The sequence below is a fragment of the Lissotriton helveticus genome, chromosome 12 (assembly GCF_964261635.1).
Source record: "Lissotriton helveticus chromosome 12, aLisHel1.1, whole genome shotgun sequence".
NCBI classification, from domain to species: domain Eukaryota; kingdom Metazoa; phylum Chordata; class Amphibia; order Caudata; family Salamandridae; genus Lissotriton; species Lissotriton helveticus.
Genome location: NC_136073.1, coordinates 447,207,199 through 447,222,974, shown reverse-complemented (window position 1 = coordinate 447,222,974; position 15,776 = coordinate 447,207,199). Strand labels below are relative to the sequence as shown.

The window sequence follows — 15,776 nt, the reverse complement described above, 5'->3', positions numbered from 1 at the left end:
AATGCTTGAAAATCACTTCCTACATCAGGGACCCCCAGAATACAAGTGAATTAAATAAAAAGGAACTCAATTAATGAAGAAGCATGCCTCCATTTGAAATCCTTTGAACAATGGGACAGCACAGCTACTTCACCGTTGAAGTGAATTTTGGTAAACTGCACTTTCAGCCAAAACGTGTATGAAGTTCCCTGCAGATAGTAATTCCATTGTATGGTATGGAGAGCGATCACGACCATAAGAGATGTGGTTGACAGTCCTCACGCTCCCCAAGTAGATGATTTCACAGCGGTAAATGGGTCAAAGAGGGAAACCCTTTGGCTCACAGTTAGCATTGCCTTGTGAGCTGCAAAGCAGTTCTTAGAAACAATATGTGATATATTGCATGTAACAGACCTATACAACAACAATATAAAGTACCAGAGAGAGTGAAGGTCCTCACCAACGTCATGCAAGAAGACACAAAGAAAATAATAACAAAAGGCGTTCATGTGCTATCAAAATGGAACAGAAACTGACGGAGCCAATAGGTCTGGATTTCCAAACAAGCAACGTTTTTGTTACATTTGTTTTTGCAAACATACGGAATATGCTTAAAGTATTGCCAAACGCATACAAAATTTATTAACAATGGAATGGAGCAGCCAAAGCACACCTGCTCTAAAACATAATTTCCTGACAGCCAAGTGTGCTCACTTGCAATCAGGCAAAATGCTGTCACTTATAGTACAAGATAGCCAATGCATGGAGTAGGCTGGCCCAGTGCCCCGCCTGCATGCTTTAGAGGGCGGAAGTAAAATGGGAATAGACCAATGGATGAAGACGGCCGCCCATATATATGTTCGCATTTTGATGATTATTTTTTGGGAAATCAGGAAGTGAGCGAATAGCTAATGCAATCTTTAGGTAAGGGCTGGGAATGCTAAAAAGCTTTTGGCTTGAAAGGCTATGCAACATGCATAATGAAGCAAAATGTCCATCTTGGCCTTCAGGTTCTTCACAGTCTAGGTCTTCCAGCAGTAAGACAATTTTCCCCACAGAGGTTGGCCTTAGAAGCCCTGTGGACCTGGGTCCAACTAGGAAACTGGTTCTTGCAGTTCTTTCAGTCAGGTCCTAGAAGACAAACCTCGAGGCGCACACACACAAAGTGAATAAATCCTTATTCTTCTACTTCGTCTTCTGACCTGCTCAAAGCCCTATCATTTGTTTACTCATTTCCTCACTTATGTTTTATAGTGTGTCACCATGAAGGAATATGCAAGACTGCCAAAATCATTGTGCGTTTCTTCATTGGTCTCATATAGAACAAATCCATGGCTATGTACAAATTCACAAATGTTTATATGAGTGCTAAAAATGTTCCATGTTTGTTCATGCCTAGGGTTAAGACTGCAAACTTCCTTAGTGCCACATTGTACCAAAATATTAGGGCACGTGCATTCAGGCATGTCGCGACAAATGGAGACTCAAACAAATCAGGTTTTTTGACAGCGGTCTCTTTGTTTCTACTCGTACTTTGCCAGTCCACGGCGGATTATTCTGAAATATCAAAATTTAAATGGAGTTCTATGTCAGACCTACATCAATATATGCTTTCTCAAAGCTTTTATTCATTATCTTGTCACACGATTACTTCAAGCAGCAACGCACTTCAAATGTTTTTTAGAATCTGGAAGAAACTGCAACTCTGCAGACTAGATATAGTTCTTGGCCTCACAATCCAAAATGGAGGCCAACGTCAGTGGTATGCATAGGGGGAAAGAAAATTGCCTGAGTTCTCCATGAACACCAGTATTTCTGTTAAGAGAACTTGCTCAACTCTACATACCTTGAACAATCAAAACATAAAACAATCCCAACAATTTTATAAAAAAATTCCTCAACATAGATCTTGGTGGCAGACATTGTAAAGGTACCAATTACTTCACATTATACTCCGGTCATATTCAATACAAATATTAATTCAATGCTGTATTAATTGAGCAAACATACTCAAAGCTGCAGAACATTAAATAGAAAGAAAGGGTTTAGAGTATACTCACCCGTAAAAATGGTATGATGTTGTCTTTGGCTATTGCCTGCAGTAATCGAGGGGCTCCTGTAAGACTCTGCAACCCTGCTCCAACCGTGGAGAAGAAAGAGCCTATCACAATGACCCAGGGAGAAGGCCAAGACAGGATGCCCACAACTAAGTTTTTGTTCACAGCGTCACCATACCTGGAGAAAAAGATTCATCGTTTACAAGCCTTTCACTTTACACATCCGCTGTGCTGCATGCTGATAGGTGGCAGAAGGAGCCAGCATGTGCATGAGGCTGCTTACAATTTGCCCACTCAGGTTGGGTTGTGAGAACATACATTCCGCCAAGTTGGCCTCATTAAGTTACAGCAATCATATTACAGAAAGGCGAGACCTAGATGTCAACCCCTCTACTCACCACAGCAGAAAAGCTATAAATGAAGGTCCCTGCCATACCGAATGAAATTGGCTCTGATTTGCCATTGGAATTTGATTGCTTCGGTTTATATATGTGTGTGGTAATTAATTGCATTTTCATTTTTTGAAATAGCATGTGGTTGCAGCAAAACATCAAGAAATTCTTTCTTAAGTTAAAATAATGACACAATACACTTGGCATAAATGTTTAACATACATATTAGAAGGGCATCTTTCCAAGTTGGCTGCCACCTAATGCAGGAATATTGCCAGTGTGCCCTCTGGGTGGATATTTATCCAACGGAGGCATTTCTTGCCTCCCCTGTTGAAGTAATATCCTTAAGGGGTGTACAGAAGGACTACTGCTTATTATTTTCTGAAGAGTCTCAGGGAAGAGTAATCAATCGAATTCCATCCCTAATTGTTTTATTTGGCTCAAGAATCAAATAATGTTTGTAAAACGGAAAAGGGTTGTAGTTCTTTTTGAGTTTGGCGGTAGGCTTTGAAGCACAAGCTGATTACTATTTCATTTGATACTATTTTTCCTGTCCTGTAGGAACATTGTTATTTACTCATTCTAGACCTGTACTTCCACCTCCTCTTTTACAAGGCATGACATTCTAAGTGACTGATTTGCACCGGTGTTTGAAGAGAAGACGGCATTTGAGAGGTTTTCTTTGCAAAGACGCAGCATTCAAAGAACTCCCCATCTAAGTTACTTAGTAGATGTTTATAGTGTTAAGCCACATCTGCAACAAGGCCGAATGACTCCCCAGTTAGGTAATGTGCAGCAAGGACTGGAGAGGACTCAACAGGACTCCAGCTGATGGGGTTGTACCTACACACACTTTCACAGGGAGACCGGTCCAGGCAAAAAATGCTCAGCCCCTTAATGGGAACAGCAAATTCAAAATTGGTATTACAGTGCCTGCGCTGTCATGGCAAACACTACCCACAATTGGGCAAGGATATTGCTGGTCGAAATGAATATTGAGTATATTGGATAACTTTGTTTATTACTTCAATAAAGCATTCTAAACTTCAATAAGAGCTACTGACATTTGGGTAGTTTGGCAAAGCTCAACACGGTCGGGATGGGACTTTAGAAGGAGGGAACCCCCCCCAGGCCTCTTTTCACCAGGGGTGGCTGCTCTAATTTTGGGGTGGTGAGGCAACGCGAACATGCCTGCCCCTGCGACCGCCGCCTCTGTGCTCCTCTCCCAACTCTGGTCAAACGGCACAGGCTCCCAGGGGACAATCACAGTGGTGCTCTCATGCTGGTAATACTCTTTACAAGCATGAGAGCAGCACTGTGATTGGCCTGAGCGGGCTGACTTGATGCTCGCTCAGGAATAGGGAGTTCTGGGCTTTTCTCCAATCTGGCTGTGCAACCAAGATGGGTTTGAGAAACATAAGTGCATGACTTGTAAGTGCGCATAAGTCCAAACTGACATGCACACTAACAAGCGCCCAACACCCCTCACTATTGTGATGTGATGCTCATCAGGATGGCCCTGCCCTAACCTCGGCTGGCAGTAAGAAAAACAAAACGATAATAAAATGGTTTTAGAATAATTTTATTCTTTGATTGGGACTTCTCTCCTCCGCCATAACGGAGGAGCTGTCCCTATTTTTCAACCAGATTTGACTTTTCAGCAGAGAGGCAGAAATAGCCAGCCATTCTCAATCGTTTTTGTCCCTCGTATTGGAAGAAATATGGATTTATTTGTACAATCTCTCTCTACCCAGACATTCCCACACTCGATGTTTCAAGAGGTTGCACAAAAGAAATCATAAAAAAAGACGAAAAAGTTAGATTAATATTATTGTGAATGGCTAAATGATAGAAGCAGGTTATAGCTTTACATCTGTGTTTAGATCATCTAGCATCCAAAATACGTTTAGAAAATACAGGGTTTTACTGTGTCAGCCTGTTGGAGTGCAAGGTTACTCGGGCTTTAGGTGGGGATGGTCAGGATTCCATTAGATACAAGGAGTTATGGAAGTGGGGGCATTGGAATTCCAGCCCTTATCGCACTCCGATTTTTCATTTTTTTATGATATTTCACCTAGAGCACTCTGCAGATGCAGACTTAGGGCAAATCGAGTCAGATCGGCAGATTTATCAACAATCGTGTAATTCCAGTTAGGCCTGTGACTTCTGTTGCTGGCTGAAACAGGATTAATGCAGGACTTTTCTCATACCATGAGATGTACATGTGTACCCAAAATAATCAATTCACATATTGCTAACATTTACAGGGTAGACTACTCTACGGGTGGGCGAGAAGTTAGCTGCTGCAATTTGAAATTGCTGGCATCAGTGCCTTATAGAGTACAGGCTCAGGCATGCCTGTTTCATGTGATGTAAGCACCCTGAACAAGGGAGCCAGCAGCTGTAATTACAGCCCTGTGGTATAGGTTGAAGAGTGATTCACCCTGGTAAAGAGCACCATGGGTCTATTCATGGCAAAGCCCCTAAATCAAGAGTTTGTGTGCTTGGCTATAGAAGGCGCCAGCATCAATATTTTGATAGTTGTATAAATGGCATTGAGTACATTTAGTATGTGCAGCAACCCTGCACACAGATTTTGCCCAGGCAGGCTGGAAAATACCCAGATATCATCCTAGTGGCAGGATGCCTGATGTCAAACTATGCAGCTGTATCTGCCACACTTTATCCTCATTCTCCTTAATTCAGCACAAAGTTACATCTCCTACCCAGAAGAGATTGCCTGTGAGGAGCTAGTTGCTGTATGGTAAAACTAGGATCATAAGAAGTAAGCAATGTGGACCCATGATAAGAATGTTGTGCTCTGTGTCCAGTGGCAGAAGTTGAAATCGAGGCGATAAGTGCAAAAATGGATTGCCGACAAAACTGAACGTTGAAGCCCTGCCATAAAAAAACTGTAGTAGAATGAGAGTAAAGGGGAGGCGCGCGCGGCGGCAAGATGGGCGCATCTTAGGGAGGCTCCGCGGAGGCGACAGCTGACTCGGCGCGAAGGGACCACTTCCTGCCCTCGTTCCTTCGCCGAAAACGGCTCACGTTCGTCGGAGACCACCGGGACCAAAGTGGCGTGTTTCCGACGCTTTACAATGTGAGGGCAGGTTCGTTTTTGGGCAATTGCTGTTCCCCTCAGTTCGGCCGGAGTGCTGCGGCTGCCATTTTGTGAGTGTGCAATACGCTCTGTAGTGTTTTTTTTCCCCGCAATGGAAGATGTCTTTAACAGTACTATGTAGCATCACTGTTTATAAGTGCAACATTTGGAGAGCTCTTCCAATGCCTTTCTCTCTGGTGGTTTTAATGTTTTTTTTTTTTTGAGCCACATGACTAACTCTTTCATATTGCCATTTTCTCCTCATCTTGGCCTTGTAATGACGGCGGATGTTTTTGTGCATATATCTTTGGTTTATTGAACACTTCCAGCCAGTTTTGATAAATATTACTTTTTTTGTGAGAATTATTCGTACTACGCATTGCTTGCATTTTGCTTACTACAGCCCGATGTACGAAATTGTCTCATGTGTTCTTCACTTTAACTGCGCAGTCTTTTCTCATTTAATGGTTAGCATCCTTGGTCGCTGCCTATTTATATGACTGCCTTCCTCAAACGACTGTCACGCTTGGAGAATCAATTATGTGTGGTTGCAATATTTCCTGTGCTTCATTGCTGTTGCTTTCATATTGAAACTACTCTCTTCATCTTTGCTCTGCAGTAACGGCAAATGTTTTTGTGTGCCTTTTTTTTTGGGCTTTCTGAACGCCTTCTGAATCTTTACTGACTGAACCAGATGTTTTGAACCTTGCTCCTCAAATTTAGTTCTCCTGTGCTTGTTGGCTGTACTTTACTTTCTTTTCCTCCAGTACAGTATGGATCACACTCAGCAGTCGCATAAATCTCACTGCCCCTCAGGGACTCCTTCCGGGGGTCGCAAAGACTCTACTGGTAGCAATAGCAAGCGCTTGAAAAAAGATCCCCCCCTCTCCAACTAAATCTCCTCTTTCTATAACGCTAGAGGACATCATGGAGGATCGAGTCTCATACGTCCGTTCATGTCTGACACTACTACTACTTTGCAAAGAATAGAGGAAAAGTGGTCAGGCTTAGACATGAGACTGTCGGATGTTGAACAGAAGGTGAGTGATGCTCAAGATGTCATTGCTAAAGTTGAGTCCCTTACTAAGGAGGTTAACCAACTTAAAAGATCTACTGAGGATTTGGAAAATCGCAATTGTCGTAATAATCTCAGAATTTATGGAATTCCGGAAGGTTCTGGAGGTTCTGATATGATCTCCTTTTTGAAGTCTCAAGTTTTGCAAATTGTCGGCCTTCCAAAGTCAGCAGACTTCAATAATCAGAAAGCTCATAGACTGGTACCTCAAAGTGCGTCCACCGCAACCAAGCCAAGGGGTATCATTGCTTACTTTCTGCTTTACTCTGATTTAATGACTATCCTTACTGCAGCTAAGCAACATAAACAGATGTTTTGGTCAGGTCACAAAGTTTTTTTTAGTGAAGATGTCTCTAAACCAACTGCTAGTAGGCGCAAGGAATTCCTGGATGTTCGACCAGCCTTAAAATCTATGAATGCACGATATGGTCTTATACACCCTTGTTTTTTCAAAGTCACCTACAAAGAGGGAACATTTTCATTTGAAGACCTGGCTGATCTCAAGAAGTTCATTCAACCCATCGAGAAGAGCACATGGAACTTGGCAAACATTAACTGACTTATCTTTTTTTGCAAAATGTTTTTCTCCAGTTAATGTTGTTTCAAGTAATGTTACTCGTTAATTGGTCTTTTCTCCTTTCCTCTGTTTAGATTTGTATTTTGCTGGGGTCGAAATTCCATCCTTTTACCATCAGTCTGTCTTATTGTCTGATGTACTCCGTTGATGTGTTCCCCTAGATCCTGGTACGCTTTTGCTTTTTTTTTCTTATCTTCTCCTCTCCTTTTATATTGTCATTTGTTTCATTCATTCATCATTGCCTGACTTGTGTTTTCCTCCCTTCCTTTTTATCTGAAATTACATTGTCTATCTCTGCTCTCGATGTCCTCCTGGTGATGTGGCCGTCTTGTTCTTATTCTCTGCCCCCCCTCCCACTATAATGTTCTATGTTACTTCTATTCTGATCATTGTGACTGAAGCCCTTTGGTCTCTTGTCACCTTTTTTTTTCTCTTTTTTGGGAGTCAGTACTCCCCATTCCCGTATTCCTCCCTGTTCTCTATTCCTTTTTCTTCTTCTGTTTCCTTCTCTTTTTTCATCATTATCTGTCTATATCTTTCTATTTTTTCCTTCTTTACCCCCTACTTCATTCTTCTATTTCTTCTCAATACAATTCATATATTTTATTGTTCTCTTGTTCTGGTCTTGCTCTTTTTATTTGCGGTGCATAAACAGATTATTTCTTTTTCTATTTGCACCTCTTCTGTTCCTATACTCCTTTTTATCATCCCTTCCTGCTTTTTTGCTCTTTTTCTACTTTCCCCAGAAGCTTTTATAATCCTTTGCCTACTCTTTTCCTATCGACACAAATGAATGGTCTTGGAATTATTTCATGGAACGTAAAAGCTCTTCGAAATCCTATTAAAAAACAACGTGTCCTTTCTCATCTAGCGAGACTGAAATGTCAAGTCGCTTTATAGCAAGAAACACATCTATCTTTACAGGACTTGTCTTCATTGCGTAAACAATGGGTGGGAGCAGCCTTCTGCTCCCCAGCTGTTACTAACAAAAATGGTGTTATCATTTTATTTCATAAATCACTGACTGTTCAGTCACTGAATGAGTTACATGATACTGATGGCAGATGGTTGTTTTTGGAATGTATTGTAAATAATGTTAAGTTTTCATTTTGCAATGTCTATGGCCCTAATGGTATTGACCCCACCTTTTGGAATGATTTTTCATCGCTTCTCTTCACATGTTACTGAAGATTTAATTGTGGGGGGTGACTGTAATCAGCTAATGGATCCCTTTTTGGACAGGAAATCACAAACCATGTATATTCCCAACAAGATGCAAAAATCTTTTCATAAAGCAATTTCTTCCAGAGGCCTTATTGACTTTTGGAGAATATCCCACCCGGACTCTTGAGTTCTCCTTTTTTTCTCTAGTTCATGCCTCACATTCCCGTATTGACTATATCTTTCTCACCCAACATGCCTTTCAGTTTAGGACTAATTCAGAAATAGGTTCCATTCTCATTTCTGACCACGCCCCTGTTATTTTGGATAAGGATTATCCCTCTCCTATTCCTACTTCCCGGCGCTGGCGCTTTAATAACTCTCTAATTTTTTCATACTAACCTTCACTCCACTTCTGAGTTTCACTTTATTTGGGATGCCCTTAAAGCTACCGCTAGGGGCTGTATTATTGACTTTGTATCCCGTAAAAAGAAGAAAGCCATTGCTCTTTCCTCTCAAATTCTCAAACAAATTAAAGACCTTGAACATCTTTATTTCACTACTAATTTCCCTGACACATTGTCTTCTCTTATTAAAGTCAAGATGCAATATAACAAACACTCCTGGGATTCTGCCTCCAATAACCTTCTTAAATGTAATGCTAAAATGTACGGTGGGCATAATAAGGCAGGCAAATCACTTGCAAACTATCTCAAAATTAAAAAGCAAAAATCTAACATTGTATCTATTACTGACTCACACGGCACTTTGCAGTCCTCTAATGCTAAAATCCTTGAATGCTTTGTTCAATACTACTCTACTCTTTTCACTCCAGAATCCAGTCCTTCTGCACAAATTGATTCTTTCTTTCAGTCCATCCCCTAATCCCTAGATAATCTTGTGGATCTTTCCTCCTTAGATATTCCTATTTCGGAGAAAGAAATTCTTAATGCCATTACTCTTCTGCCCAAAGACAAAACACCCCTGGTCCAGATGGCTTTACGGTGCGTTTCTATCTTCATTATAAAAATGTTTTAATACCACATCTACTCTCCTTGATTAACTCTTTTCTTGCCAAGGTAGAGTCCAAGGGATCTTTTACTCAAGCCATGCTCTGTCTCATTCCCAAAAAAGATCAGGATCCCTCCCTCTGTAAACATTATCAGCCCATATCCCTTATTAATACCGACTGTAAAATATATGCAAAAAGTTTAGCCTTACGGATTAATCATATTATCCCGGATCTCATAAATATTTATCAGTCTGGATTCGTTAAAGATAGATCTATTAGGGACAATTCAAGAACTCTTCTTAATATTATACACCTTGCTTCTAAGATGGACTCCCCTATTGCAGCTATTACATTGGACGCTGAGAAGGCCTTCGATCGAGTAAATTGGGATTTTAGGTTTTGAGCATTGCGATGGCATGGTTTTAGTCCCCCTAATATTCGTTATATTCAATTGCTTTATTCTGCTCCTTCTACCTCTATTTGGGTAAATGGCTCATAATCGGACTATTTATCCCTCCGTAGAGGTACTAGGCAGGGTTTCCCCCTCTCGATCCTTCTTTTCGTTCTTGCTTTAGAACCTTTTTTGGAAAAAATACGGCATTCTTCCTCTTATACTGGTTTCATTTATAAAAACTTTGAGATCAAATACACCTCTTATGCAGATGACATTTTACTTTATATTTCTGATCCGCTCACTTCTTTACCTACTCTCTTTTCTTTATTACAGGATTACTCCTTAGTCTCAGGTTATAAATTGAATATAGATAAAACCGAAGTTTTGCCTCTCAACAAATTTTGTTTTTCTCATCTTTTCCAGGGATCTGGTTTTGAATGGAATCCCAACAATATTAAATGTCTTGGTATTCTATACGCTAACACCATTAGAGAAACCATTAAAATTAACCATAAAGATGTACTTAAAAAAGTTTCTTCCCTCATAGTCTCCTCTATTTTTATCCTGGTGGGGGAGGCTTGCAACTATTAAAATGATGTTACTTCCTATTGCGAACTTCTATCTTTCTATGCTTCCTATTTCTCTACCGCATTACTTTTTTAAATCCATCAATAGCCTACTAACTAAATTCTTATGGAATAATCGTAAAGCTCGGCTGTCTCTCTCCCGCCTCCAACAACCCAAAAACTTAGGTGGGGTAAACTTCCCCAATATCTCTCGTTTTCATTCAGCCTTCACTCTTAAACAAATATGGTCTTTTTTGGATGATACTCTCTCTCCCCCCATAACCGCCTATAGTTCTCTAGAACTTGAGCAACTTGCTCCTTTTTTATTTCTTACAGCTACTCGTTTGTCTCAACCTCCGACACGTTTTCTTGCCTCCACTTTTAAACACTCTAAAGCACTGGCTCTATCTTTGTTTCGCTCTTTTCTCTCACAAGCTGACCTTCACTCTCTTACTCCTATCTGGTATAATAAATCCCTAAAAATCAACAACATAGCCCTTTTCTGGAAGGAATGGATCGATAAAGGTATCATAACTTATAATCAATTAATTATTGATAATTCCTTGACAACTTGCTCACATTCGTGACACCTTTCATCTCTCTAATGCACATTCTTCTCAATATCCTCTGCTCACACATATCCTATCCATTATTATTTTCCAAAATACTTCGTTACCCATTTCTCCCCCAACTTCCTCCCCTCCACCAGATTTTTCTCTCCCTCTCAGAGCTGCTGCGATCTATAAAATACTTTCTCAACCTACCACTATTAGGATTAAATCTAAACTTGAGCTACTATGGGAACAAGACCTGGCTCAAGAACTTTGCTTGCAGGTATGGGATAATATGTGGTCCAAAATACACACAGTCTCCCGATCAGCCAGCACCACACAGACTTTTTATTTTTTTTACAACAGGCTTTTTTTTACTCCTTCTGATTTACACAAGTTTAAGTTACTTGATGGTCTTGCTCTCATGAGAATAGTGATTTTTTACATATGTTTTTTCATTGTCCATTAGTTAAGTCCCTTTGGTCCCGAATTTGGTCACAATTAAACAACATCTTAGCTACTGACTTTCCTTTTGAAATTATACAAATATTTTTGGGTGGCTCTTCACCTATTTGGAATGTTCACTGTAATGTTCCTAAGTTTATAGATCTTTTTATAGCAATTTCTTTTCAGATTATCACTACCAACTGGAAGGACACATCTAAGATATCCTATAATGCTTGGTGGAATTTGTTGTGTCACCATCATAGGATTGATCGTGCCTTTGCCACCACGGTTCCTTAATTAATTAAGAGAGATTTGGTTTGGATGCCGTTAACTGATTTTCTCTCCAGAGGCGTCACATGACTGTTTTTTCTTTCAACTCCTTCTTTCCGCGTTGTTTCTTGCTGTTTTTGCATTTATAGAATTGTTTTGCACCTGTAGTTTTGTTTTATATTGATAGAACTGTTTTTGCATTTACATTACTTTTAAGTATTGTGCTTAGTTCACAGGCTGTTCCTCTTGCTCTTCTTCCTTTTCTTCCTCTGTTTCTTTTATTTTCTTCTTCTTTTTCTCTCCCCCCCTCTCTCTTCTCCCTTAAAACAAAATTTCCATTAAAAGCTAATTCCCTTAGTACAGCTCATATACCCCCTTTGGGGTTGTTGTTTAAGTTGTTCTATTTCATCAGTTCTTAACTCATTTTACTGCCATTTTTCTTATGTACTGATGTTTTACTTTGTATTTCTTATTTAATAAAGCTTTCTAAACAGAATGAGAGTAAAGTCATAATCCAAGCACAGGCAGTCGGTGTGCAATTACCTCCATGACACGTGTGGAATCTCTCAGCAGCAGCCTTCTTTTGCCTTCTGTAAAGAAGAGAAGCCCCAAAGCACATCTCACTCTGACACAAAATAAACTGACTGATTGCTGCAGGTGAAGTCTGCTACTGTCTTTTTTAGGTCTTCTTTCTAACAGTGCTTCGGAACAACCTGAAGTGGGCCTGAGCAGAGACAATGGTGTGAGACAAAACAGCTAATTAATGGGTGGTAAACCACCAAGTTCAAGTGGCCACTGGCACCTAGTGTCCTCGTTCTGTCCCCACTAGGTGTATGGTAATACTTACAGGTGTTGCAGACTAGTACTCTATCACTGTCACTTCCACCACACAAGAGATTGGGGGCATTACGAAGAATAATAGCAGATTGTATCACTTTATGATCACTGAACACTGTTATTTTGATTATCACAATCCATGACCCTTCAGGAAGTACAATGCTTTACTACATCATCATACACCTTTTTCTACTACCGAGATTAATAGAAATATGGCTAGATATGGAAATGGCTACATTCATAGCAGACAAACATGTTTACAATGCTGGTAATGCAACCAACAGTCAATGCTTACAGATGTAGTAAATGTTTTTTCTTGAAAGCAAGTTCACTATCAAGCGCACACAGGAACTGCTAAATGAGAGACAAACAACCAAAAACATAAGAATTTGCATTTTTCTTCTGACTGTAAAACTTACTTATCTCTAAGAACCACTCCCTCGATGCAGGCTCCAAATAACACAACAGTGCTAAAGTCTGAACAGAAAAGTCAAGGATCAAATCTGTTATTTCATGCAAATGCAGCACAGATTTTTCTTTGGGTTCCGAGGCTTTAGTTCACAAAGATATTGGCAAAGGAAAATGTCAAGTCAAGTCAAGTCAAGTGATTTATATAGCGCGCTACATACCCATAGGGTCTCAAGGCGCTGGAGGAAGGGTGGGGAATCACATGTCGAATATCCAAGTTTTAAGTTGCTTTCTGAATGCTAGGTGGTTCTGAGTAATGCGAAGGTGAGTGGGAAGTGAGTTCCAGGTTTTAGCTGCCAGGTAGGAGAAGGATCTACCTCCCATGGTGGTTTTGTTGATGCGAGGTACAGTGGCAAGGGCTTGGTTGGAGGATCGTAGCTGACGGGAGGGGGTGTAGAAGGACAATCGTGTGTTGAGGCATTCGGGTCCAAGTTCGTAAAGTGCTTTGTGTGCGTGGGTTAGGAGGCGGAAAGTAATCCTCTTATTTACGGGGAGCCAGTGGAGGTTTTTCAGGTGGCCAGAGATGTGTTCTTTACGCGGGATGTCTAGTATGAGCCTGGCTGAAGCGTTCTGGATGCGTTGGAGTTTTTTCTGGAGTTTTGCGGTGGTACCGGCGTAGAGTGTGTTTCCGTAGTCCAGGTGGCTCGTGACCAGTGCGTGGGTGACCGTTTTTCTAGTTTCGGTGGGGATCCAGCGAAATGTTTTTTTGAGCATGCGAAGAATGTTGAAGCAAGATGATGAAACGGCGTTGACTTGTCTGGTCATCGAGAGTGAGGAGTCCAGGATGACGCCCAGGTTCCGTGCGTGGTCCGTCGGGATGGGTGCTTTTCCAAGGGCTTCTGGCCACCAAGAGTCATCCCAGGCGGAGGGTGAGGTGCCTAAGATGAGGACTTCTGTTTTGTCTGAGTTCAGTTTCAGACGGCTGTGCTTCATCCACTCGGCTACTTCTTTCATTCCTTCGTGTAAGTTGGTTTTGGCGGTGTTAGGGTCTTTGGTGAGTGATAGGATCAGTTGAGTGTCATCCGCGTAGGAGATGATGTTGAGATTGTGTTGGCGAGCGATGGCCGCAAGGGGGCTCATGTATACGTTGAAGAGGGTGGGGCTGAGTGACGATCCTTGTGGCACGCCGCAGATGACTTCAGAGGCCTCTGACTTGAATGGTGGGAGGCGGACTCTCTGGGTTCTTCCGGTGAGGAACGAGGTGATCCATTCCAGTACTTTTCCTTGGATTCCTACGTTTCTGAGGCGCTGTAGAAGGGTGCTATGACAGACTGTGTCGAAGGCAGCGGAGAGGTCGAGGAGGATGAGGGCGACTGTGTCTCCGTTGTCCAGTAAAGTCCGAATGTCGTCTGTTGCTGCGATAAGTGCGGTCTCAGTGCTGTGTTTGGCTCGGAAGCCGGACTGTGAGGGGTCGAGGGATTTGTTGGTTTCGAGGAAGGTGGCGAGCTGGTTGTTGATAGCTTTCTCGATGATTTTGGCCGGGAATGGAAGAAGCGAGATGGGGCGGTAGTTTTTGAGTTCGGTGGGGTCAGCTGTGGGTTTTTTCAGAAGGGCGCTGAGTTCTGCGTGTTTCCAGCTTTCCGGGAAGGTGGCGGAGTTGAGGGAGCAGTTGATGACATCTCGGAGGTGTGGTGCTATGATGGAGTCTGCTTTGTTGAAGATGTGGTGAGGGCATGGGTCAGTTGGGGATCCTGAGTGGATGGAGTTCATCAGGCGGATGGTGTCCTCAGTGGAGATTGGGTTCCAGTCGTTAAGGATGTTCAAGGGGGGTGAAGGTCCTGCAGAAGGTTGGGTGGGTTGGTCTTCGGGTCGGTTGTCGAAGCTGTTGTGGATGTCTGCAATTTTGTTGTGGAAGAAGGAAGCTAGGGAGTCGCAGAGGGCTTGGGAGGGGGTGATGTCGTTGGAGTTGGCAGTGGGGTTAGTAAACTCTTTGACGATGTTGAATAATTCCTTGCTGTTGTGGGCGTTGTTATCTAGACGGTCTTTGAATGCGGCTTTCTTGGCGGACCGGATTAGTTGGTGGTGTATGCGGGTGGCGTTTTTGAAGGCGTCCCTGGTGCTGGTGTTTGGTTCTTTTTTCCAGTCCTTCTCGAGGGAGCGACAGTGTTTCTTCGATTTCTTAAGATCATCGTTGAACCATGAGGCGTTTTTGCTGCCTAGTTTGCTTTGACGTTTTTTCAACGGTGCTAGGATGTCGGCGCTGTTGGATAGCCATTGGGTGAGGTTAATGGCTGCTTGGTCGGGGTTTGAGGAGTGGGCGGGGGGGTTTAGAAGAAGCGATGAGGAGATCTGGTCGATGGTGATTTTGTTCCAGTTTCTTCGCAGGGTGGGTTGAGGATGGTTGTGGATTGTGGTCTTATTGTAGGTAAAGTGAACGCAGCTGTGGTCCGTCCAGTGAAGAGCTGTGGTGTGACTGAATGAGACATGTTTGCTGGAGGTGAAGATGGGGTCGAGTGTGTGACCTGCAATGTGGGTGGGGGTAGTGACGAGTTGTTTGAGTCCGAGGTTGGCAAGATTGTCCAGAAGGGTGGTGGCGCTGCTGTCATTGCTCTTTTCCAGGTGAAAATTGAGGTCTCCCAGTAGAATGTAGTCCTCGGAGGGGAGGGTGTGGGGTGATAAAGTCAGTGATGTCGTCACTGAATTGTGCACGGGGTCCTGGAGGCCGGTAGAGGAGGGTGCCTCTGAGTGTGGTCTTGGGGTCGGTGTGGATCTGGAAGTGAAGGTGTTCTGCGCTGGCAAGGTTGGCGTCTGAGCTGGTTGAGATGCGGATGGAGTTCTTATGGATGATAGCGATGCCTCCTCCTGTTTGCTTGACGCGGTCCTTGCGGATGATCTTGTATCCTTCTGGGATGGCAATGGTGATGTCTGGGGCTGAAGAGGTATTCAT

The 15,776-nt window shown here is 42.4% G+C and overlaps 1 protein-coding gene across 1 annotated transcript in view; it reads right to left on the bottom strand.

The window, feature by feature from the left end:
* Positions 1 to 15,776, bottom strand: part of SLC12A4 (solute carrier family 12 member 4) — a 546,284-nt gene that overhangs the window by 223,921 nt on the left and 306,587 nt on the right. The window contains exons 11-12 of the mRNA XM_078670770.1: positions 12,841 to 12,898; positions 2,040 to 2,214 (exon numbers count right to left, since the gene is read on the bottom strand). Coding sequence (XP_078526896.1) covers positions 2,040 to 2,214; positions 12,841 to 12,898 — 233 coding nt within the window. The remainder of the gene's footprint in view (positions 1 to 2,039; positions 2,215 to 12,840; positions 12,899 to 15,776) is intronic.